Genomic DNA, 26,438 nt, shown 5'->3' with positions numbered 1-26,438 from the left:
AGGAATGTGTTAAATAACATTTACTGTGCTTGTCCATATTTTTGTAAGAGATGAACTCATTTTTTTTAAAATATATATTTTATTGATCTTTTACAGAGAGGAAGGGAGAAGGATAGAGAGTTAGAAACATCAATGAGAGAGAAACATCGATCAGCTGCCTCCTGCACACCCCCCACTGGGAATGTGCCCGCAACCAAGGTACATGCCCTTGACCGGAATCGAACCTGGGACCCTTCAGTCCACAGGCCGATGCTCTATCCACTGAGCCAAACCGGTCAGGGCGATGAACTCATTTTTTAATACCTGACAATTTTTAGATCATGTGGCTTAACAAAACATTGTAAAATGAGTAAGAAACAGCTCCTGGTTCTAGCTGGCTTGGCTCAATGAATAGAGCGTCGGCCTGCAGACTGGAGGGTCCCAGGTTCGATTCTAATCAAGGGCACATGCCCAGGTTGCGGACTCAATTCCCAGTAGGTGGCATGCAGGAGGAAGCTGATCAATGATTCTCTCTCATCACTGATGTTTCGATCTCTCTTTCTCCCTTCCTCCCTCTCTGAAATCAAGAAGAAAAAAAAATATATATATATATGTGTATATATATATATATATATATATATATATATATAGAAACAGCTCCTGCATTGAGATATGTCTTGTAAGGGAAAATAAATGCAGACAAACCCTTGTAATTAAACATGATTATTTAGGGACTCTTTCCTCCTTCCCACGTGGGAGTCTGTCCTTGTTTCTCAATAAATTTCCACCCTTTGATAAAAAAAATAAAATAAACATGATTATTTATGATTATAAAATATATTTGCAAGGGGTACCCACCTCTTCTATGGATTGGCTAGATCCCTGAAAAGTGGTAGGTAATATAAATTTTCAAATTAAACTTCTTTGATTGATAAAATACAAGGGCTAACATTGTAGTAGGTCATTTAAAAATGGCAGTCATGTCTTTTTTGCCCTATCACATTAATATGAATTTTACATAAATACTATGAGGAAAGTGCCTATATAATGAATGAAAAAAGTTACTTTCATTCAAGGTAAAAGTTCTGTCAAGAGGCAGCCATCAGTGTATACAAATGTTTCCTATGCTTAATCTCTGAGTAACATCATGATTTTTCCCAAATCTGCATACTACTTGTACTATTACTAATTTAATGACTTCTTTTATGGACATACTTTAAAAATATTTTGGCCTGGCCATTGTGGCTCAGGGTTGAGCATCGACCTATGAATCATTGATGTTTCTATCTTTCTCTCCCTCTCCTTTCCTCTCTAAAATCAATACAAATATTTTAAAAATATATATTTTGAAGGAAGCTTTATGTTACTACCAGCATGAAAGACTAACATTTCTTACCCTAAATAAAATGCAGCTTAAATATAATAAAAACAAATCAATGTTATAAAACCTAGCTAGCTGCTGTTCGCAGAAGGTAGGGAGTTTGAGGCCTGCCAGCGTTTAATTAAAAGGAGAGATTAGGAAGTGTTCGGGAGGTGTTGACGACAGATCGGCACCTTGCTTAGATTTTCTCCATGATGTAAACAGAAGGACCAAAGAGACTCAATGAAGTAACTTTCCCTCTTAGTGAGTCCATGTTGTTTAGTGTCATGGGGAGGAAGGGATGCACTCTGTTGGCCAGAGTGATTCCCCCAGAACTTCACAGAGGGAAGAGATTTGGAGGCTGGGCCTTAAAGGATAAGTCTGAGTTCACTTGAAAATAGGAAGCATACGGGCCTCTTAGACCTGTATAATAGCATCTGCAAATATTAAAGACTTTAGGAAATACTAATACGGCTGCAACATCTGATTTGGGAGGAGGGGAAGTGGAGAAATGTTAGGAGATGAGATAGATGTAAAAAAGGATTTAAGGGATTAATCCCTGGTAACTTTTTCTAAACTTTCACATATGCTTACTTCATAGAATTTGAGGGAATTTACATTATTTATTTAGCCCTGAAGTCCAACTAATCTTGACTTTTTCAGTTAGTTTGAAACTTTCAAAGAAAGGGGGGTTGTCCAGGTACTGACATATATTAATAGTTGTTGAAAGAGTTGGGTAATTAGAGGCGACCTTGACCACAAATAAAAGCTGGGTGAGCCAGATACACCTGAATTCTACTCTCAGCTTTGCCAGTTGTTAATTTGACGTTGGGCACATTATTTAATTTCCTCCGTTTTCTCATCTGTAAAATGTGTATAAGAATGCCTACCCTACTGCTCTTCCTTTCTTTCTTTCTTTCTTTCTTTCTTTCTTTCTTTCTTTCTTTCTTTCTTTCTGAAATCAGTAAAAATATATTTTAGCCCAGCCGGTGTGGCTCAGTGGTTAAGCATTGACCTATGAACCAGGAGGTCAGGGTTCAATTCCTGGTTAGGGCGCATGCCTGGTTTAGGCTCGATCCCCAGTAGGGGGCTTGCAGGAGGCAGCCAATCAATGATTCTCTCTCAACATTTATGTTTCTGTCTCTCTCCATTCCCCTTCCTCTCTGAAATCAATAAAAACATATTTTGAAAAATACATGTTTTTAAAAAGTTATTGTTGGACTTACTAGAATAATAAAGAGATGATTAGTTTGTTTACTTGAAGTCTAGCTGATACTTAGAATTTAGAACTATTAGATGCCTATCATTAACTTAGGATGTCTTTAATTAGACATTTTCAACAGAGAAAACATGAAACATGACTCTCATTCCATAAATATTTGAAACAACTTTGTCTTACTTTAGAGTCCTCTTGAGTCACAGGAGTTTGTTCAGGCACAGTTGCTAACATCTGTAATGTATATGCTCCTTGGAACTTTTCATGCTTTTCTAATTCACACATTTCATCTTATTAGGCCGTGCTTCCTTTCTGTGCTGTGTTCGAGTAGGCATGTTTGCTTATCAGGCGTTGGCAAACCCTTTCTGTAAAGGGCCAGATAGTAAATATTTTAGGCTTTGTGGGCCATATGGACTCTGGCAACTGTTCAACTCTGCCACTGTAGCATGAAAGCAGTTTTAGATAATGTATAAACAAGTGGACAGGACTCTGTTCCAATAAAACTTTATGTATACAGACAGGCAGCCAGCTGAATTTGGCCCATAGGCCTTAGTTTGCCATTGTGGAAGGATTTAGAAACCCAGTGCACTTTGCTCTTTCAATTAAAATCTCCCCATTAAAATCTTGTCAATTTGGGCTCTCAGTGATAAGTGTTCATAATATGAGTTCAAAAGCTTAAGATCTGATTTAACTTGCATGGGTGTAATCAACTTTATTTTGTAGAAATGTGATAAGCGGAACTGAATTTAATATCCTGTATTTTAAAAGTCTAATTTTTGACCACTCCAAAAAGAAATTATCTAGCATGGGGAATGTTTGCAAATTTCAGGATACAAATTCTTGTTGTGATTGACCTGGCCAGAAATACAGATCAGGCTATATTAAGACCTGGTGGTCCAGGGTAGATTTTGAGGGAGTTGGCTGTAGGGGTCCATGGAAGGGAGAGAGATCTTGCCAAATACATGTGAAGTTTTCTAGGGTTTCCATTTTTTCAATCCTGCTGTTGGAAGTCTGGAGAATTAATCAAGGGGTGATCTTAATTGAGCACACAGGCTCACTTCTGACTTCTGCAGATGATTTCGTATACTCTAAACAACCTCATTGGAGGGGTTGGAGAGGTTTATATCCAAGTGCTTTGAAAATACTAACCCGTCAGCATAGGATAGGTTGAAAGAAGAATTAGCAGAGAAACCCATTAGGATATTTTTTTCAATTGTCTGGATTCCTGTGACTAGAGAGCCCTGACCATTGTGGCTCAGTGGGTTGGGTATTGTCCCGTGCACCAGGAGGTTGTGGTTTGATTTCTGGTTAAGGGACATTCCCGGGTGGTAGGGGGCATGTAGGAAGCAGCCAATCGATGTTTCTCTCTTATGTCGATGTTTCTCTCTCTTTCCCTTTGCCTTCCTCTCTCTCTAAAAAAAATAACAATCAGTGCAAACTTTGTTTTTGAGTATTGTTTTGGAGAGTAGGCCACTACCTGTTATTTGACAGCATTCTGACCTGCTTATAGAAGGAAAAGCAGTAAAGCTTATAATTTTTGGACTTGATTAAAGAAAAAGTTCTTAGCAGATTTGTCTGATGTTCTAATTTTGTTTAAAATGTCTCTACAGTGCTCGCTTCGGCAGCACACAGACTAAAATTGGAGCGACACAGAGATGAGCATGGCCGACAAGGACAACACGCAAATTCGTGAAGCGTTCCATATTTAAAAAAAATGTCTCTACAAAAATGTCTTTGAAGGCATTGGGGACTATTGAAGGGTTTGGAAGGCGAGTTCTGGTTTAGATTAGGTGGAACTTTCAAGTGTTAATTTTTTACTGAAGCTCCAGTTGAAGGCTTTAATTTCTAAATTGCATAAATTGGTTCATGCTTTGCAGTGCATTGGAAACATTTCATGTGTCCTCTCTTCTTGAACAGTATTTTGGTTGAGCTCCTTGAGATTAGGGGACCTGGCCAGGTACCAGCAAAAACTCAATCATGTTTTTGTTGAATTAAATTGTATTAGAGCAGCAAGAAGGGCACCATTTGAGAAGTTCTAAAATACTTTTTCCTGTTTTCTCATTATGAAAAATTTCAAATACACAGAAACTGTTGAAGGATAGTACAGTGATCCCCATATACCCACCACCCAAATTCAACAGTTAAGTTTTACTTTTGATTTTTGTTCTGAACCATGTACTAGAAGTTGCAGAAATTATAACACTTCCTCATACTTGTGTGTGCATCTCCTAAAAATAAGATCTTTTCCTGTTTAACCACAGGATTTCTGAGTCGCTCTTGTATAGATCAGGTTAATAGTGTACTATCTCTATCACCTCTCACCTGTGTGGCCTTGCACAAGTTATTTGATATTTCTGACCTCAGTTTCCTAAGCTGCAAGTACCTATCTCAGGAGGGATTATTACAAAGGTTAATGTGTGAAATTCTTAGAACCATACCAGGCACAGTTTTCAGTTTATAAAGCATTTTCTCATATAAATTCTCAATGTGGTGAAGAACATCACACCCCCCATTGTTCCCAGAGTGGGAGACTTCTACCTCACCTTCCCCATATGTAGATGTCAACAAAACTCATAATTTCTACCTCCTAACATCTCCCAATTTTGTCCTGTTCTTTCCATTGCTACAGCAACACTTCTTGTGTTATCAACAATTTTTTAATCTGTCTTCATCTAGTTCTATTTCCCCAGACTCATCCCCACCTCCTCATCCTTTTCTTTCTTTCTTTTTTATTTTGAGAGAGAAAGAGAAGCTTCGATTTGTTGTTCCACTTATTATGCATTCACTGGTTGATTCCTGTATGTGCTCTGACCGGGGTTTGAATCTGCAACCTTGGCGTATTGGGATGATGCTCTTGCCAGTTGAACTACCCAGCCAGGGCTCCTCATCCTTTTCCTTACTGCCAGAGTTTATGTTCTCAAATACAAATTTAACCATACTAACTCCCTTTAAAACTCGTTTCCCATCACCTACAGTGCAAAGTCCAAATCTCTTAACTCTAGCTTCTACGTACCTTCTGTCTCTGTAGTCTTATCTCTGATTATACACTTCCTCGCCTTCTCCCACCTGACTCTTAACAAACACATGTGCCCCCAAAGTAGTGTGCCACACGTTGTTCTCTAAGTATGTTCTGTGTTGTATATCTCTGTGCTTTTGCTGATCGGCTTCCTCTGTTTGGAATGCTACCCCCACCTACCATCCTCTTTATGGCTGGCAGAACTTGACTTTTAAGACTAGGTGCAGGTATTTAACTCTTCAGTCGTTCCTTCTCTCTTGTCCCTACTCTACAATGTAGTCTTATAAGTAGTAGTAGTCTATAAGTAATAGCATAATACAAAATTTTCGGGCAGCCATTTATTTGCATGTCTGTCTCAGTCTAGTAGATTAAAAAGTCCTTGAAGGCACACACTAGTTTTTATCTTTTTTTGGATCCCTAGTACCTAATACGTTGCTTGTACCAGGCACAAAACAAATGTAGATATCATGTCCATGTTTTGTGGATGAAAAAAAATTGAGGTTGAGAGAATATGCATTATGTACCCAATGTAGCAGAACTAATGAATGAAGCATACAGATCTTTAAGGGCCCATTTCAGTACTGCTTTCATTAACTATACTACTTCTAATAATTACAACCATTTGATGAGTGATTCTGTGCTTAGTCTGTGGACTTAGAGCCCCCTGGAGGATCTTAGAGTTCCCACATGAAAGTCTACATTTACAGTGGTTCTCAACCTTCCTAATGCCGCGACCCTTTAATACAGTTCCTCATGTTGTGGTGACCCCCAACCATAAAATTATTTTCGTTGCTACTTCATAACTGTAATTTTGCTACTGTTATGAATCGTAATGTAAATATCTGATATGCAGGATGTATCTAGGCGACCCCTGTGAAAGGGTCGTTGATCCCCCAAAGGGGTCGCGACCCACAGGTTGAGAACCACCGGTCCACAAAGTCATATGCATTTTCTGTAGACTGAGTTAGTAAGGTTATATATATGTGTGTGTATGCATGTCACCAATTTTTGGAATGTACACAGATGTCCTTGTGACTAATAGTGAATTGTCTTGGTGAAGTAGTCATATTTATAGCTTTTGAGAGGAAAGTAGTAGGAGGCTTTAACCATCTAGAAGAGTTGGAATAACATCTTTGCATAGTTTACTAGGGAATTGATAAGGTACAAGAAAGTATTTTTTGAAAGCAATTTAGTTCAGATTAGATGGTAATATCTGAAATTTTCCAAGTCATCAGTAGTTCATTAAAATAAAAGAAAGTTAAAATTTTCTGAAGCCAAACTTAATTAAAAGTTGTTAAATCTATTTTTTTAAATAGGTGGTTTTAAATATATTTTCAGCTGGAGCCATAATGTTTAAATTTTTTTGTCTTAGCACCAAAATATTTATTTTATATATATGGATACATTTTCATTGGATCTCCAAACACATTGAAAGTTCTGTGGTCTAGGTTGTCTTCTCTTTTCAAATCTAAATTCACTACAAATTGTATTTTATCAATTCCAAATAGGTCCATTAAGGGCACTTAAGAATCTGATTGGCTGGGACCACTTTCCCCCAGCTTTATTGAGATGTAATTGAAATATAATGTATATTTAAGGCACATAATGTGATACAAGTATGTATTGTAAAATGTTGACCATAATAAGGTTTAGTCAATACATCCTTCACCTCACATAATATCATTTTCTTGTTGTGTTGTTATGGTGAGAACATTAAAGCTTTATTCTCATAGCAACTTACGAGTATACAATCATAGTGCTTAATTCTTAATGAGAAGTGTTTTTCTAAGTTAATGACTGCCTGCTGTCTGGACACAGCGTTGTATTCTGCTCCCTGGGCCACAGGCACTTCTATTGTTGATATAAAGCATTTGTGGTCTGGCAGGCATTCTAGGTTTAAGGGCATAGCTTAAATAATAATGCTTTAAAATATGTGTGCTATTTTAGCTACTAGGTAAACAAGAATTGTGTGATAGCATTCATTCCTTTAGCAAATATTTATTCAAATCCTGCTGTGAACCGGGCCCCCTCCTCAGCCCTGAAATTACAGCTGTGAGTGAACCAAACGGACAAGCCTTGGCTCTGGTGGCCCTTACCTTCTGGTGGGAGCCATGCTCTAAGCACGATGAGCATGCAAGTGGGTATCTGTGATAGAATTCTAGGTGGGGCAAGTGCTTTAAGAAAAGGCCAGGAGAAGGAATAGGAAGTGGTGTTTTCTAGTTTAGAAAGTTGTTTGCGAAGGCCTTCTTAAAGAGATAGTGAGCAGAGAGGCTTGCGTGAAGTAAAGGCCTGATGCAGTAACCTTGCAAAGGTATCAGGAGGAATAGCCTTCCAGACAGAGGATCAGCAGATGCTGAGGCTTTGAGGACTTCCTAGGAGGGAATAGAGTGATCTGGTGGAGTTGGAAGGGTACTACTCTACGCCAAGGAGAGAACAGACTCTAGTAAGAAAGGAAGCAGGAGATCAGTTAGGAAGTAGTGGTTATGGAGCTTCAGGTGAGAGATGATGATGGAGTGGTGAGTAGTCAGATTTGAGATGTATTCTGAAAAGTCAACAGACTATGGTGATTGACTGCAGTGTGAAAGAGCAGTCAAGAAAACGCCAGTGTTAGTAAGTAGACACTGGACTTAAAGGATATACACAAGGTTTTTGCAGTGGCTATCTCTGAGCAGTGGCCTTGTTAGGAGCTTTGCTTTTTCCTTATCTGTATTTATCAATTTTTCTTTACTGAACCCATAATGCTTCTGTAATACAGTAAATATAGGGATTACTTTAAAATTAGAGTTAACCATGCTACTAAATATAGCTTAATTCTTTTTGTTTTAAGATTTTTTTATTGATTTCTAGAGGAAGGGAGAGAGAGAGAGAGAAACATTGATGTAAGAGTGGAACATAGATCAGCTGCCTCCTGCATGCCCCCCTACTGGTGAGCGAGTCTGAAACCCAGGCATGTGCCCTGACCAGGAATCAAACCAGCAACCTTTCGGTGCACAGGATGATACCCAACCAAATGAGCCACACCAGCCAGAGCATGTAGCTTAATTCTTAATGTATTCTATCCCTTTTGATTTGGTAAACAGTTTTAGTAACATAACATTTTAAAATGTGTCTTTTCAGTCTTAGTGATCAGCCTTTGTACCTTTTCCACATTTGACGATGGTGAAGTTAGATATTCATACTCTGGCCCATCACCTCAAGCAGGAGCGCTTATATGTGAACTCAGAGAAACAGCTCATTCAGAGGCTCAATGCAGACGTACTAAAGACAGCTGAAAAGTTGTATCGTACAGCATGGATTGCCAAGCAACAGAGAATTAATTTGGATCGACTTATCATAACCAGGTAAATACAAGATTTTGAGGTCTTTTATAAACCATTATCGTTCTGTGTTAACTGCTAACTGTAAATAAATGAATCTATTTCCAACAAAGTGCTTGCTTTAAGATAGTTTAAGTTAACATTAAGGTGAATCTGCTTATTTTGTTTCTTTTAAGTCACTTAAGGCTGCTATGGAGAATTATAACTTAAGCATTAGTATTTTATACCACACCAATTAATTTTGTATCTTTACACATATACATTTTATCAGTGTAGACAGTTATCTTTGTTCTACTTTTCTTCTAACATAATTTAATATGTAAATTTCCATGTTTTGCTATTGTATGTCTGCTTTTCAGTTTTAGAAGCCTTGTTTTTCACTGTGTTAATACCTCATGTTCTGTTGTTCCAAGAAGCAGAAGAAGCAGTTTTTGGCTCTAAGAATAGTGGTACGGAAGCATAATGTTGAGAAAGAAGCCAGACACAGAGGAGTACATGCTCTGTGTGATTCCATTTATGTGAAGTGCAGAATGAGGCAGGACTAATCTTTGATGAAAGAAATCAGAATAATGGTTCTTTCTTGGTACTTTTCATTGAGCTTGATTTAATATGAGGAATTTGTTTTTGTTTGTACTTTTTCTTCTTCTTTCTTTCTTTACACATTCAGATGCTCATGGTCTGAAAGATTTTAGCAATGAGTGATTTCGTTGGGACTGTAACCAATTCACATTCCATGTTTCATATAGTATATGTGTGATATTATTATTGTTGTTAATTTTATTGTTTTGCTTGTCTGCTCATTTTTTAGTGCTGAAGCTTCCCCTGCTGAATGTTGCCAACATGCCAAGATTTTGGAAGATACACAGTTTGTTGATGGATATAAGCAATTGGGATTTCAGGAAACTGCTTATGGAGAATTCTTGAGTCGATTAAGGGAAAATCCTCGTCTTATTGCCTCCTCTCTGGTTGCTGGAGAGAAACTTAATCAGGAGAACACACAAAGTGTTATATACACAGTTTTTACCTCCCTCTATGGCAATTGCATTATGCAAGAAGATGAAAGCTACCTCCTTCAGGTTTTGAGATACTTGATTGAATTTGAACTTAAAGAAAGTGACAACCCCAGGCGACTTTTGAGGAGAGGAACTTGTGCCTTCAGCATCTTATTTAAACTTTTTTCTGAAGGACTGTTTTCTGCCAAACTTTTCCTCACAGCTACTTTACATGAGCCAATCATGCAACTGCTTGTGGAAGATGAAGATCATCTGGAAACAGATCCAAATAAACTAATTGAGAGATTCTCCCCATCTCAACAGGAAAAACTCTTTGGAGAGAAAGGCTCAGATAGATTCAGGCAAAAGGTTCAAGAGATGGTGGATTCCAATGAGGCCAAACTAGTGACTTTGGTGAACAAATTTATTGGTTATCTCAAACAGAACACATACTGCTTTCCACATAGTTTGAGGTGGATCGTGTCACAGATGTACAAAACCCTCTCCTGTGTAGATAGACTGGAAGTTGGGGAGGTCAGGGCAATGTGCACTGATCTCCTGTTGGCCTGCTTCATTTGCCCTGCAGTTGTCAATCCAGAACAGTACGGAATAATTTCTGATGCTCCTATTAATGAGGTGGCAAGATTCAATCTGATGCAGGTATGCTTTTGTTATTATTATTTATTTTTTTAAATCCTTGTTTTTTTTTCTCTTCTTTGGGAATTTCTTTTTTTTATATATACATTTTATTGATTTTTTTTTACAGAGAGGAAGGGAGAGAGATAGAGAGTTAGAAACATCGATGAGAGAGAAACATCGACCAGCTGCCTCCTGCACACTCCCCACTGGGGATGTGCCCGCAACCCAGATACATGCCCTTGACCGGAATCGAACCTGGGACCTTCCAGTCCGCAGGCTGACGCTCTATCCACTGAGCCAAACCGGTTTCGGCTGCTTTTGTTATTATTTATATGGCATTCAATTTAAAATCAATTGATTAGGCAGTGGGGGTGGGAACAGAAAATGTGATGACAACTACCATTCATAGATTCCTGCCATTCTCTTTCTTTAGACTGTCCTCAGTATGTGCTTCTTAAGACATAAAAGCAGCCATATTGCGATTTAAAAACATTCTTGTCATAAAACATTTTGTGTTAGTTTTTAACTGGAGTCCTCGTACATGTGAATGATTAGATTTTTCTCTTCCCATGATTTCAAAATCCCAAATGACTGAAAACCGAATCTTTTTACTTCATTTGGTAACAAAACCCAGCCTGAACTAACAGGATATTTATAATTGTTTGTTATTCCACTTAGTGCTGATGAATACCATGTTTTTCTGCTGAAATGTTAACATGTTTGATTATAGGATGCTACCCTAAGAACTGGACATGCCACATATGTGTACTAACCAACCTTTCTAAAGTCCCCAAAGTTTGAAATATGAAACTCAGAAAGAGGATTTTTGGACCCGTATTAACACTTTTCCCCCTAATTATTTGAAGTACTGAAATCATGTTATTATTTCTTAAGCAAATCTTTTAATCATGTCTTATCACCCAGAAATACTGTGAAGAAGAAAGACTGAGTTTATTTGGAATAGAATCTATCTTTGGATGAGTGGTGTGTTTTTTTAAATGATAAGTTTTTTTATGATAGTTCTATTATATCAGGATATTGAGCAATTAACTATATAGAAATCCCTGAAATAAAATTAAAAATTTGTTTTCATCTGTGAAATACTAAATTTATTCTTATGATAATGTAGTTGTAGTTTTATTTTTGCCACTCTAATAGAGATGGAATCACATATTTTCAAAATGAGTAATAATGGGGAGATTGTCCTAGATATTAAGAAGATGATGCTATATGATGTTAACTTTCAACCAAGTGTCTTTAAAGAGAGTGGGTTAACAGTTCACTTTTGGCAGTAAGGAACTTGCTCTGTGAAGTTTACTTTCCAAACAGCATATGTTTTGTAGAAATTGTTTGCGTTTAAATTTAGAAAAGAAAACATCTACCTGGAGTACTTTATGAACTATGTAAAGTAAAGTACTTAACAGTAACTTGAAATAGTTTGAGTCAGCTTTTACAAATTAATTTTAAAGTTTCTAAGTATATGAAGAAAAGTACACCATCAGAAACAAAGGTGTTGTGTTTTTATTTCCTAATGTCGATATAATATGGTAATGAAAAATTAAAGCAAAATCTTCTATTTATTCTGTATAACTCTAAATATAGTAAAAAGTGATGTTGACAGGATACAGAGGGGGGACCCCATTTTGTGTGTCTGGTCAGGTGTAGGAGTATTATTATGCACTAGCATAGAGTAGAAGTGCTTTCATAGAGAGAGGACTTGGTATCTATAACCTCTGTCTCCCCACCACTGCTTTGGGTTGCAGGTTGGCCGCCTGTTGCAGCAGTTAGCAATGACTGGCTCTGAAGAGGGGGATCCCCGGACAAAGGGCAGTCTTGGAAAATTTGACAAAGTAAGAGTGAATACTATGTCATGTGAAATACTGTTTATAGAAAATTCTGCCAAAGTATTAGCAAACCTAACTTTTCCCTTCCTTAAATCTCGTCCTTAGTTATTGTGTAAATTAGTCTTTCATTGACTCTTGGTGTAGCTATAGTGCACATAATGTTGGATCAGCAGCTTAATGGCAAATGTCACTAAAGATGACTAATTCTCACTTATAGAAGTGTTGAGGAGATGCTATTGTAATGAGAACCAAGGAGCTATTAAGATCATTTTATTTTTTGCCCTAATCGGTTTGGCTCAGTGGATAGAGCGATGGCCTGCAGACTGAAAGGTCTCGGGTTCGATTCTAGTCAAGGGTACATGCCCAGGTTTCGGGCTCGATTCCCAGTAGGGGATTTGCAGGAGGCAGCCAATCAATGATTCTCTGTCATCATTGATGTTTCTCTCTCCATCTCTGAAATCAATAAAAAATAAAAAAATAAAAAAGATTATTTTATTTTAGAAAGTTTAATTTTTAAAAATTGTCACTAAATCAAATAATCAATAACTATATAATTTTAAGTGTATTTCATAAATTTGTATGTATGGTATTGTTCAATTTAAATAAAATTTTAATCATATTTGAGTAGGCTGCATTCAACCTATTATAAAATTCAAAAGTCATACAGTGAAATATCCCTTCCACCTCTGATTACTAGCCTTAATTTCCTCCCCAAAAGGTTATTTTTTTAATATATATTTTATTGATTTTTTTTTTTACAGAGAGGAAGGGAGAAGGTTAGAGAGTTAGAAACATCGATGAGAGAGAAACACCAATCAGCTGCCTCCTGCACACCCCCACTGGGATGTGCCCGCAACCAAGGCACATGCCCTTGACCGGAATCGAACCCGGGACCCCTCAGTCCGCAGGCCAACGCTCTATCCACTGAGCCAAACCAGTCAGGGCTCCCCAAAAAGTTATTGACATGTCTTTTGTGTATGCTTCAAGAGTTTTACATGTATACCAGCAAATTCCTTCATATATTTTCCCAATCACCCATCTATTCCTTTCACAAATGGTGAAATAGTGTATAACCTTCTGTATCATGTTTGTTTCTTGTACCAGAGTATCTTAGAGATTATTCTGTATCAATTCATAGAGAATTTAATTTTTTAAAGGTTAGGTTTAATATCATTTTTAAGAAGAAAAACTTTTTGCATGCTTGTCCACCTTAATCGGAAATTGTGTTCCCTTATCTTAAAGGGGAGGTCTTTCACTGTGATCTTTTCCTGTTTTAACAGAGCTGTGTTGCTGCTTTCCTTGATGTTGTGATTGGGGGCCGTGCAGTGGAAACCCCTCCAATGTCCTCTGTTAATCTTCTGGAAGGATTGAGCAGAACTGTGGTTTATATAACCTACAGTCAGCTTATTACTCTGGTAATGGCTTTATTCTTTAATAGGATTTTCTCAGAAGTCATTTATCTAAGCATGGGCAGAGTCCTAGATGAGTACATTGTGTCAGAAATATATATTGGGTATGAAAAATTGATTTCAGTAGCTAATGTCCTTTTATTTTTGCCAGGTGAATTTTATGAAGAGTGTGATGTCTGGAGACCAACTGAGAGAAGATAGAATGGCTCTTGACAATTTATTGGCTAACCTACCCCAGGCAAAGCCAGGGAAAAGCAGCAGTTTGGAAATGACTCCCTACAGTACTCCTCAGTTGTCTCCGGCAACCACTCCAGCAAATAAAAAGAATCGATTGCCTATAGGTAAAGAGACTTTCTCATATTAGGCTTTGCCTTACATTTAATACTGCTTTGTTAGCCTTTGTTATTGCTCAGTGTTTCGAAATATAGTTTTAAATGATTTGGAAACATTTTTCTCCATGTTTACTGGTAGTAATTCAGTTTTTTACAATTGCACTAGATTAATTAAGGTTTAGCATTAGGCTTTTGCTTTATCTAGATGTACTTTTTCATAATTAATTGAAATCATGCCACATATGGTATGCTTTGTATTTTAGTGTCTTGTCTTGGAAAATTTTGAAAGTGTCAGTTGTTACAACCAGTCATTATTTGAATTATGTAGCCCCATCCTTTCTACAAAGTTCTGAATAATATAATAAAATAATATTAGAAGTTTTTATCAGTAAAGTTGAAACTACATAGGTACTATTTTTTTCATTATTGTTATTAATAATCAGTCTTTGCCCTAGCTGGTTTGGCTCAGTGGATAGAGCATCGGCCTGCGGGTCCCAGATTCAATTCTGGTCAAGGGCACATGCCCTGGCTGTGGACTTGATCCCCAGTAAAGGGCGTGTAGGAGGCAACAGATCAATGATTCTCATTACTGATGTTTCTCTCTCTCTCTCCCTTCCTCTCCCCCTCCCCCTCTCCCTTCCTCTCTGAAATCAATAAAAATATATTTAAAAAGTAATAATAATCAGTCTTTTATCAGCTGAGCAATCTTTTTTAATAAAATAAAGCAAAAATCCCATTTTATTTAGTCATTCATTTATTTAAGAATTAGGCTTACATTTTATTAACTTAGTAAACATCTATTATCTATAGATATGCACCAAACATTTAATTGAGCATATATTATGTACCAGACACTGGGTAAGCACTTTATAAATGTGTTTCATTTAATCTACATGCAAAAAATCCACTAAAAGAGTAGATATTATAATCACTGTCCTGCAGGTAGGGCACTGTGTTAGACACGGGATATAAAGACCTTAGTTCATGTCCGTACTTTAAGTTAGCTGCCCTAGTCTAGTTGGGGAAAACAGAAAGAGACCATTGCCCTTCAGTGTACTGTGTTTGATGGGGATGAGCACAGAGGATTACCGGACACCTAGAGAAGGTGGCCCTGGAGCAGGTGAAGCCTGCACTTTCTCTTGAAGGACGAAAGGGTGTTCCACAAAGTAAACAAGGCAGGGACAGAGTGTTTAGGCCGAGGGAATGCAGTAGTTTAGCACCATTTTTTTTCATGACAATGAGGAGCTCAGCTATAGTTACTATAGTTTACACATTTGGAAGAATGAGTCGATGTGTTAAGAACTATCAGTTTCGCCCTAATTGGTTTGACTCAGTGGATAGAGTGTCGGCCTGCGGAATCAAGGGTCCCAGGTTTGATTCCAGTCAAGCGCATGTGCCTTGGTTGCGGGCACATCCCCAGTAGCGGGTGTGCAGGAGGCAGCTGATCGATGTTTCTCTTTCATCGATGTTTCTAACTTTCTATCCCTCTCCCTTCCTCTCTGTAAAAAAATCAATAAAAAAAAAGAACTATCAGTTTCTTAAAATTAATCTATCTTACATTTAATATAATATGAAATAATATCATCAACAGGAATGTGACATATTCTTCAAGTGTTTGGCTTTCATCATTCCAAAATGTAAATTTTCAGAATTAAAAATAGGAAAAAAAGTTTGACACTCAATGATTTTTAATGTTATAGGCTGTTTTTACTATTTCAGCATGAAGAAATGAGTGATTTTTGGTATATTAGATATTTTTTCTCCATATTCACTGCTATACATTAGTTCTTCCACTTCATAACTTCCAGAAGTATTATTGAATATGGGTAGAATGGAAAGTAAATTTCAGTTTTTCCAGTAGTATTTTGTATAGTCATGTGACTTGGTCATTGAATTTATTTCATATTTTAAAAAATGTGTCCATTATTCAGAGGGTTGATTTTCTTTCTGTTTAATGCTTTCCCAACCCAGGACATCAGTTAGCAGCCATCACTGCCTGGGATTCCTCAGCCACCAATCTTACAGCTCATATTACTCTAGTAACCCCATTTGGTGGGTAATAGGCTGTTCTTACTCTTCTTGTGTAACTCTTATTTAAGAAATAATTTATAAAGGTGTGCTCCATGTGCATGTTGCTTTTGCTTTGTGTTACATGAATTTTGGTCACTTGCATTTTTATAAATTATGAGGGTTGTTACTTAAAATTCATGAAGTTCATGAAGCTGAATTTAAGTTCACAATTCAGTAGGAAGATAGTGAGGTGAACCTGACTTTTGACATGTGCCCTAAAATTTTGAAAGTAAGAGTGATTAATCAACACATCAACAGCATTGTGGAGAGAAGGTGATTGTCTATATTTCTGTCTTTAAGTAGGTCAGCTTTCACTCAAAGTGAAGTTGAAAGACTTGTTACTATAAAGTGCTTTGCTTTATGTCTGTACTTTTAATTATTTTGCACTGAAGTAGACTTTCTAGTTAGTCTTCTGGTTGCATTGAATTTTTATTGACCTCTGAAAGAAAATAGAAACTTATCACAGAAGACTAAACCTCACAGAGAAATTATTATCAACTCCCCAAATATTTCTGAAGTTCTTGTAAGTTCTATAGGATGGATTATTTTAGGAAAAAGTATTAGGTAGGGGAAAACACCCCCAAATCATTAGATTCCGTATTAATTTAGAATGTTTCCAGTAAGCAGAAAGGAAACTTGTATTCAAACATAGAAGAATCTCTCCTTTATCTTTGGAAAAAGGTTAATACATTTCAGGAAAACAGTGTGTTTTCAAAAACGGATTCTGGTTTTTCACTAGTTACCTAATTAATTACTAATGTACATTACTTTATATGGCTATCAGATTTCTATATGAAGTTTTCTAATGCTTTTGAGTTATTAGTATGGGAGATCTGTGGCAGTTAAATCATTTTATAGGAGAAATAATTGAAAGTGTCTTGAACAGATAAGAAATAAGGTAGGTTATGCTGTTCTTGTCATCCCAAGTCTTAAATTGATGGGGACATGTTCGCTGTTCTGCAGGTGTGGTCATCTGTGTGTCACTCCCTGTCAGGTGAACATGGGTCATTGTTTCTGGTGATCAGTTTTAAAGGAGAATAAGTATTAGTCATCAATAGAGTAACTGGGAAGATACAGGGTTTTTTTTCTTATTCATATTTTCACCATTCCTTTTGTGTGTGTGCATGTGCAAATGTTCTACATTAATAAAAAATATTTTTGTATTTAGTGTGCCATTTTCTTCATTTTATCTTTTTCTCTAAAATGACTAATTTAACTTTTTTTTATCAGCAACTCGGAGCAGAAGCCGCACCAATGTGCTAATGGACTTACATATGGACCATGAAGGATCATCTCAAGAAACCATCCCAGAGGTGCAGCCCGAGGAAGTGCTGGTCATTTCCTTAGGGACAGGTCCCCAGCTTACTCCAGGGATGATGTCAGAAAATGAGGTATGCATGTATTGTTACATTTGAATCATAGCCACAAATGTTTAGAAATGCAGATTCTGTTCTTCTAATTAATGGCCCCTTGCTTCTATCAATCACTATGCGTTGAATGAATATTTTTCATTATCGTCAGTGGGCCTACCAGGACGTACCGTCTAGTGCTAAATTTCCTGTGCACAGTGCTGGAGGCCCTGCACGTTGGTGCATTTATGGCACTGTAGTCGGTGGCCAGGCCACACCTAAAGGTAGTTTCCTAATAGTAGAAGAGCCAGGGAGCCAGGAAATTGTGGTATGGAAATTGAAGAGACTTTTCCAGTGACCTGTAGGAAGTGATTTATGTTTATTTTCTATCTAATGATATTCCAGTGGTATTCCTGCTTTAAAGAGCTGAACATTCTTTAGAAATACTTTCTTTCCTTTGGCCAGTTAGGAAGAAATGGAAGAGATAATTGTGGAAAAAAAACTAAAAGTGTAAAATATTTTGAAGAAATGGGATTGAGGGTATGGGAATCATTTTTAAGATGTTTGTAAACAAGAGCTTGGGACAGGGGCAAAGGGAAAGAAGAAATCTTGCCTCTCTAAAGGTAAAGGTAGAACCCCTCCTCATATATTGAGACTCCCCCCCCCCCCCCCCCCCCCCGCAAAAAAGCAACGTATTACATTCAAAAGTGAGTGCTTACTATTCAAGAAAACTAGTCCTGGCCTGGGAATAAGGGACCATTTACAGGGTTGTTAAAGGGATGACGGTCGTTGGCTATGTTTGGAATTGTGACATCACTCATAGGAAAGAGAACTGTCAAAGTCCTATACTCTGTCCCTATACACACACACACACACACAAAGAATGAGCTACAAAAACTGTCAGGATCAACATTTTAGGACGCCTAGAATGTAATAAAAAACATAACAACCATGGGAGTGCTTAATAAGGAAAAAAACGAACAGCTGAATGTCACTCAGCGAGTTCTGTGCCTTTACCTTACCATGTTACCTGTCCCCAAACCCCAGTTCAGTGGCAGCCTTGAAGACAGCAGTTCGTATTCCTACGCAGGGAAATGATCCCTTTGTTCAGTTAATTCATACCACTCTCTAGGCCTGTTCAAACTCTGGCACCCGTCGGGAGATGGAAGGGCAAAGTTTCAGTTCTTCTCACCAATACTTACACTTTTCTTCTAGCGGTACTTAAAGCTTGATCAGAACCTTGTAGATTGGTTTTAATTAAAAAATAATTTTAGGTTAAAAAAAACTTAAATATGCATTTGCTGTAGTTTGTTTTCTTTCTGTTGTGACAAACCAATGGCATTTTATTTTTTAGGTCCTAAACATGCAACTTTCGGATGGAGGACAAGGAGATGTCCCTGTCGATGAAAACAAACTCCACGGTAAACCTGATAAAACCTTGCGCTTTTCCCTCTGCAGTGATAATCTGGAAGGAATATCTGAAGGTGAAGGGTTACTTCATTCAAGGAGTTGTGTGATTCAAGTAATGTTTTGTTTTGTGTTCTTTAAAGGAGCCTTATAAATTATAATTACACCATCTGTGCCCCTGACTGAGGAGACTAATGAAGTTTTCCTCTAATGATCTTGAACAGTTGGCTGTACGATTCTTTCTTGAATAAAATTAAGATTGCAAGAAAAAAACGTTAGAGAAAGATTGCAAGAGACTGATGGTCATAAAAAATGGAGAAGGTCTGAGTCTTCACTGGGACTTGAATAATACCAAGTTTTGTTTCTCTAACGCTGATATATACCAAAGCGAGTAGAGCTCCTTTAGAGGGATGCGATGCATGTCTAAATGGAAAAGAATGGACTCACTGGTGTTTCAGGATGTTGTGTGTACTTCTAATGTTCTGCATATTCACACACTCACACCTTTTATGAAGCAGTAAGATAAAATGAAAATAGGAATAAAAAAGAAATTTAAAAGCAAGATTAGGAAGTAAGACTATGTCATTCCATATGCTAGGATCAACTTTTTGTTTTTTTGTTAATCCTCACCTGAGGACATTTTTCCCCCATTGATTTTTAGAGAGAGTGGAAGGGAGAGAGAGAGAGAGAGAGAGAGAGGGAGAAGCATCCATTAGTTGCCTCCTGAATGCACCCCAACCGGGGCCCGGGGCTCGAGCCTGGATCAAGCCTGCAACCGAGGCGGTGCCCCTGACTGGAATCAAATCCGAGATCCTTCAGTCTGGGGGCCAACGCTCTAACCACTGAGAAAACCGGCCAGGGCAAGAGCAACTTTTTTAATGAATAAGTTCAACTTTACTAACATTTTAAAATAAGCATAAAATGTAACTTTTTCTTTCCTCTAATTTTTCAAAGCATAAGTAACAGTTTCATTCTAGAAAATGCTGAAAAGAAATGGAATCATTGTAATCTCATCATTCTGTTAATTACAGTTAACATTTTGGTTCATTTGTAGCAAGATTAAGATTGTGCTGTTTTGTAACCTTTTTTTGTTTAACAATATAACAGTAACATTTCCCTTGATGATTTAACATTCTTAAATAACGTGGTGTTTAATGGCTGTTTTCTTTCATAGTTTATTTAAACATTCTTCTATGATTAAAGATGTAGATTGCTTCTGCTTTCCACTTATAAGAAGCCCTGAAATAAGCAACCTTAGATGAGTTTTTGAACTGTTCCTTAGGATAATTCTCTAGAGGCAGAATTACTGGCCTAAAGGGCATATATATTTTTAAGGTATAAAAGCAGTATTAAAAAGCAGTATTTAGTCTTTATCTTTAGTGCCTTATCAAGGCATGGAAAATTGCATGATGGCTCACTTACAGTAGAAACATTTCTCTAGGTCCTTCCAATCGCTCCAATTCAGTGTCCTCTCTTGACCTGGAAGGAGAGTCTGTGTCGGAACTGGGAGCAGGACCTTCGGGGAGTAACGGGGCTGACGCTCTGCAGCTACTGGAGCACGAGCAAGGTAAGCTGGAGTGGACACAGCCGCTCGAGGGGCAAGAACTTCCCTGGTTGCCAGGTGAATGATGAGCTGCCATGTAAGTTGGCTGTTGCAGTAAGAATACATTTGATTATATAATGAGCATTAAACTTGCACTTACTCATAGTTCCTTCAGTTCTTAAAGAAGTGGTTAGTTGGTAAGTGAATTGTTTAGACTTGAATTACATAGAATAACTAAAATGAATTTCTTGAATTCTGTAATATTAAAATTTTCAGAGATACAAAGATACTGGTAAAACCTGAGGTCTCAAGGTATCTGGAACAGGGAGAGAATGGTACACAAATGATTAGAAGTATCATAAGAGTTGCTGTGGCCGTTCTGAGTGCGAGATACAGCGGTTGAAAGTGCAGGAAAAGCTTATTGAAAGAAATATTAGCCTTAGAGCCTGGCTGGCATTGCACGGGCAGAAGCTGGAGATCAGGCATTCTAGGTGAAGGCATGGTATAAGCAAGTCAGAGAGGGGGCAAACCGGGTACTTATCCAGGAACTCCCAAGGAGGGGAATAGTATGAGGGAAGGATTGAAGAACAGCTGGGTCCCTGTTGTGCTTTAGGAAGATTAATTGGAAAAGGGCCTTTGGATTTATTTAAAGATCCCTGGTGTCCTTCCGGGATGCCCTCAACTGGGTTTGAGACTGATTCTTAGACTTCAGTGTGTATAAAAATTACCTGGGGAGTTTTTTAAAAAGCCTACGTCTATGGGGGAATAATTTAGTGTTTTTTGGTACTATGTACCCCGTGTTAATTATAAAATATGTAAAATGAAGTTCGAAGACATAAAGTTCTTCAAATTTGATTAAGAAATCATAGCTGTGCTACCATTTTTTAAATGCTTAATTTTGTTTCTGATAGCCACAACACAGGATAATCTCGATGATAAGCTGAGGAAGTTTGAAATCCGTGACATGATGGGACTGACGGATGATAGGGACATATCAGAAACAGTGAGTGAGACCTGGAGCACAGATGTCTTGGGAAGTGATTTTGACCCTAACATTGACGAAGATCGTCTGCAAGAAATTGCAGGTAATTGCTATTTAATGTCTCTGGAATATTGCTTATTCCATGTCCACCAGCCTTCATGGGAGGGAACTTCAGTGCTCTGACAAATGTGGTGTGTGTGTTAGCCCTAACTGGGAAACTGAGACAGCTGCATATAGCCAGGCATTCGTGTATTTTTTCTTTACTTAAATATAGGTATGTTTTTTCTGTCTACATTTAACTTCACCCCCAACCCCCAAAAGAGAAAAACCAGTCTTTTGAATTAGCTTCTCGTCCAGTCTTGTTTGTAGGGCATAGTATATGTTCTTAGTCTATAATTAGGATGTTCTTTAGAGACGAAACACCTACCTTAAAATGAAAATTCTGACAGATTATAGCCATAAAATCTTTCGGAATAATATGATACTGAGAGTCTAAAAATTGAGTTTCCTTCTGGAAGTATTAATTCAGTTCCAAAAAGTAACTAGTTTTTAAAAGAATATATTTTTATTGATTTCAGAGAAGAAGGGAGAGGGAGAGAAAGAGAGAAATATCAATGATGAGAGAGAATCATTGATTGGCTGCCTCCCGCACGCCCCCTGCTGGGGATTGAGCCCGCAACCTGGGCGAGCATTTCAAACCAGTGAGGGTGGAAAAGTAACTAGTTTTGTCTTTTTCTTTTTTTACATCAAGTTTATTGATGCACAGTTTACAAACATTAAAATTCACCCTTCTTTGAGTTCTGAAAGATACCTTCTTCATTTTTTAAAAAATCATGGAACATTTCAAACAAGTACAAGAGAGAATAGTGTCATAAACTTTGTGTACCCATCACTCAGCTCTGACAGTTACTCATACACGTGGCTAGCTTGTTTCATCTCTTCTCCCACCCACTGCCTTTATCCCCTCCCCAATTATGTTCAGATATTATATTTATAATTATGCCATGGGGGTAGGGGCAGGGTGGAGGGGGTCAATGGGGGGGAAAGGGGAACATTTATAATACTTTCAACAATAAAGATAAATTTTAAAAAATTATCTGCCAGCCAGGGCAGAACTTGAGTATTTTTAACACAGGTGTACAGTAATGTTTAATCCTGTATGTATTTTTAAGTAGTGTAAATAGATTTCTTAATTGGTTTCTATATTACTTTGTTCCAGATGCTAAGTATTTAGTATTTTTTCTGGCAGTAAGCTGTATTTCAGCAATAAGCTGCATTTGCAGTTAAACAAGTACTACAGAGGTGGTGTGTTTTCCTGCAAATACATTTTATTGCTCTGAATATGTGGCTAATGTGCCAGAAGAGAACATATTTCGGCCAGTGTAACTCGATGTGGTTAAATGTCTGAGTGGTTTTAATCCTTGTAGGACTATAAATTTGAGAGAGTTATTAGGGACACACACAAAATCTGCTGAAAAACCAAGGTGAAAGCTAGTTGGAATGACTTGACCCAACAATGTGTTTTCTCTACGGAGAGTTCAAGGTGCACAGGAGGCAGTGGGTGAAAAAGAGCTCGTGTCACTGTGACCACAGGGGAAATGTGCGTGTTCAGTGGTGTTATTGATTGAAATTGCTCTGACCTTGGCTCCTTTCTGTGGCTGGAGTAGAGAGGTTCTGTGAGCGTTAGTGTTTGGCTTTTCTCCTTATGGGTGCGCTCTCCATCAGGACCTTTGTTAACCCTTTGCTCCCCACTGGTTATACAGGTGCAGCAGCAGAGAACATGTTAGGCAGTTTACTGTGCCTGCCAGGGTCAGGGTCAGTGCTTCTTGACCCCTGCACTGGTTCTACCATATCAGAGACAACAAGCGAAGCTTGGAGTGTAGAGGTTTTGCCAAGTGACTCAGGTTAGTATGCTGTCATTTGCATTTTGATTTGCACAGACGTTTAAATGTAAGGTATTCTAATTTCTCTATGATGGACATTTTGTCAGATATACCTTTGACAAATATGAGGCAATCCAATTGCTAAGAATGTCACATGGAAAATTAGCATAAGGCATTTTCTTTCACCAAAAAATGCAGTTTTGAATGGCATGGGCTAAGATGGCAGGTGCTGTCTGACTGTTCAGTTCTTTTGGAAGCAACTGTTAGTAATTCATCAGGGTTCTGTGTGGATTGAGTCCAGTCTCTCCCATGAACTCATCACAAATAGGAGCCCTGAGTGGTTGGATACCTGGTAAGCATGTTTAGATTTACATGGGGAGAACTTGACCCTTTAAAGATATCGAATGTATTTTTGAAATGTGCTGAAATTCAGACTCTGGAGTACTGCAAATTATTTTGTGCACAATTATTATAAATGTATATGAAGTGTTTTGTACTTTGTTTTTTCTTACGTATTGCATTTCTACTTTCCCCCCTGATTATGAAGATAAATCTTTGCCTTCAACTAAATGTCAACTACCAGAACGCAAATATAAATAACTATGTCTGAATTACATTCTGTCTGATCTGCTTGGCTCAAGAGTAATAAAGTGATCCTATATATGTTGAATAACGTTAACATATTCAGACATGCTAAGCTTACATAAGGAGACAGCAGGATTGGCTCACTACCTGTTGAGCATCCATAGGAGTTGTTTTTTAGAAAGTGGTTGATTTAATGCTAGGTTATTTCATATTCTCTTGTTTAGTTGACTTGCTAACCAAGAACACACACTGTGAGATTAGTGACCTGGAAGAAGTTTTCATTTTTGCACAACTAACTGGCCTAGATTGGGGATGAAAATAACAACCTTGACTTTCTTAACACTTGATCTTACTAACTTTGCTAACTGGTCCAGACTCAGAAATCTATTTACACTGATTTCATTCATACCCTGGTAGCTTTCATCATCTGGGTCACAAGCTAAAACTGGCTTGCTAACAATCACTAATGTGACACCTCACGTCTTCTGTTTAGAGGCCCCCGATCTAAAGCAGGAGGAGCGTCTGCAGGAATTGGAGAGCTGTTCGGGACTGGGTAGCACATCTGATGATACGGATGTCAGGGAGGTCAGTTCCCGCCCCAGCACACCAGGCCTCAGTGTTGTGTCGGGTATGTCTGTCTTGTTTTAAGGAATAAGGATTTCAAGGTGTGTTCCCACATCTCCATTTGTAAAGTTGATAGCAAAGAGATATGTTTTATTTAAGAGCTGAGTAATTTTCAGGAAACAAAATTATTTCTATGGGCCCTTAAATCTGAGAGTTTAATGTGTAGCTTTAGAGAGCCTGTTGAAGTAACTGGCAAACAGTGTGGATGTGTTCCCTCTATAGCTCTCTCTGTTCTTGGTAGCTCCGTTACTGTGTTTAGCTAGCATGTGATAATTCTGGTTATGTTGCACAAGTCCAGGCAAATGTATTTAAGCAATAACTCACATGTATAGAACTAGGGCACAAAAATTTGAGAATATTTACATTTCTCCAAATCTCATATACTTTTTGTGTGGTTATTTTATTCTTCTTGCTGTTTATTTTTTGCTTTCTTTTTTAAAGGCATAAGTGCAACCTCTGAGGATATTCCCAATAAGATTGAAGACCTGAGATCTGAGTGCAGCTCTGACTTTGGGGGTAAAGATTCTGTCACTAGTCCAGACATGGATGAAGTAACTCATGGTAAGAAGGGAAAATGAGATGACTTTTTAAACAGTCACATTCATGGTGAAACTGGCAATCTTACACATTGCTGGTGATGATATCAGTTGTGATAGCACTTTGGGGCATAATTTGGTGATACGTATGTAAGACCTTAAAAGTTCACATGCCAGATTTGGTCCACTTGAGGAATCAGTCATAAGGAAATAGTTCCATGTATGGAAAATGTCTTATGCACAGAGATGTTCTTCATAACATTAATATTTGCAAATAATTTAGAAACAACCTAATCATTAAAAATGAGAATGGCTAAATGAATTTTGATATAACCACTTATTAGAATTTATGTAGTTATTTTTTATTTTTATTTTTTAAATATATTTTTATTGATTTCAGAAAGGAAGGGAAAGGGAGAGAGAGATAGAAACATCAATGATGAGAGAGAATCATTGATTGGCTGCCTCCTGCACGCCCCACACTGGGGATTGAGCCCACAACCTGGGCATATGCCCTTAATCGGAATCGAACCTGGGACTTCAGTTTGAAGGCTGATGCTCTCTCCACTGAGCCAAACGAGCTAGGGCTGTAGTTATTTTTTAAATGCTTTAAAGTATGTGAAATAACTTGGAGAAATAGAACATATCATTTAGAAATTGTATTTTATTTATCTATTTTTAAGGGAGAGGGAGAGAGAGATATAAAAATCAGTGATGAGAGAGGATCATTGATCGGCTGCCTCCTGTACACCCCACATTGGGGATTGAGCCCGAAACCCAGGCATGTACCCTGACCGGGAATCGAATCGTGACCTCCTGGTTTATAGGTCAACGTTCAACCACTGAGCCATCCAGTAGTATTCATATTAATATGAGTTATTTTATAAATTGTCATTTGCTGAGAGCAGTATTAGAATTTTAAATTTTCCAACTTTTTATTCTTCTGTAGGTAGTGTTGCCCCTCTTTTTATAGGCAGAAGCTGAACCTCAGGGAAGTTGTGACATTCTGAAAATTTTGAAGATTTACATCTGCCTCTGTGATCTTTGCATTAACTATGGGATATAATTTGGCCATCAAAAGTAGCAGGCAGATAGACCACTTAAATGTAATTAAAATCCATATATGTACCAAGAAACCAGAAACACCAATCAGAAAGGATATATGCATCCCTATGTTCATAGCAGCCCAATTTACCATAGCTAAGATTTGGAAACAGCCTACATGCCCATCAGCAGATGAATGGATTAGAAAACTGTGGTACATCTACACGATGGAATACTATGCTGCTGTAAAAAAGAAGGAATTCTTACCATTTGCAACAGCATGGATGGAACTGGAGAGCATTATGCTAAGT

At 37.7% G+C, this 26,438-nt stretch overlaps 1 protein-coding gene and 1 pseudogene across 12 annotated transcripts in view; both read left to right on the top strand.

Annotated features, from left to right (window-relative positions):
* The window catches only part of GAPVD1 (GTPase activating protein and VPS9 domains 1), a 53,964-nt gene that overhangs the window by 10,035 nt on the left and 17,491 nt on the right, over positions 1–26,438 (top strand). For 4 of the 12 annotated variants that reach the window (XM_070430678.1, XM_070430676.1, XM_070430672.1 and 1 more), the window contains exons 2-14: positions 8,689–8,912; positions 9,697–10,540; positions 12,283–12,369; positions 13,644–13,778; positions 13,924–14,113; positions 16,076–16,156; positions 17,405–17,565; positions 18,878–19,007; positions 20,372–20,497; positions 21,385–21,558; positions 23,219–23,359; positions 24,417–24,551; positions 24,989–25,108. In XM_070430678.1, coding sequence (XP_070286779.1) covers positions 8,728–8,912; positions 9,697–10,540; positions 12,283–12,369; positions 13,644–13,778; positions 13,924–14,113; positions 16,076–16,156; positions 17,405–17,565; positions 18,878–19,007; positions 20,372–20,497; positions 21,385–21,558; positions 23,219–23,359; positions 24,417–24,551; positions 24,989–25,108 — 2,509 coding nt within the window. In that variant the 5' untranslated portion in view covers positions 8,689–8,727. The remainder of the gene's footprint in view (positions 1–8,688; positions 8,913–9,696; positions 10,541–12,282; positions 12,370–13,643; positions 13,779–13,923; positions 14,114–16,075; positions 16,157–17,404; positions 17,566–18,877; positions 19,008–20,371; positions 20,498–21,384; positions 21,559–23,218; positions 23,360–24,416; positions 24,552–24,988; positions 25,109–26,438) is intronic. The other 8 variants (XM_070430681.1, XM_070430677.1, XM_070430674.1 and 5 more) reach the window with 5 other exon arrangements.
* On the top strand, positions 4,165–4,264 carry LOC139021400 (U6 spliceosomal RNA; annotated as a pseudogene).

This window comes from Myotis yumanensis, unplaced genomic scaffold, assembly GCF_028538775.1.
Source record: "Myotis yumanensis isolate MYYU_CA2020_CCGP unplaced genomic scaffold, mMyoYum1.0.hap1 SCAF_12, whole genome shotgun sequence".
NCBI lineage: Eukaryota > Metazoa > Chordata > Mammalia > Chiroptera > Vespertilionidae > Myotis > Myotis yumanensis.
The sequence above is the reverse complement of the archived record's forward strand: the minus strand, read 5'-3'. Positions and strand labels throughout refer to the sequence as shown.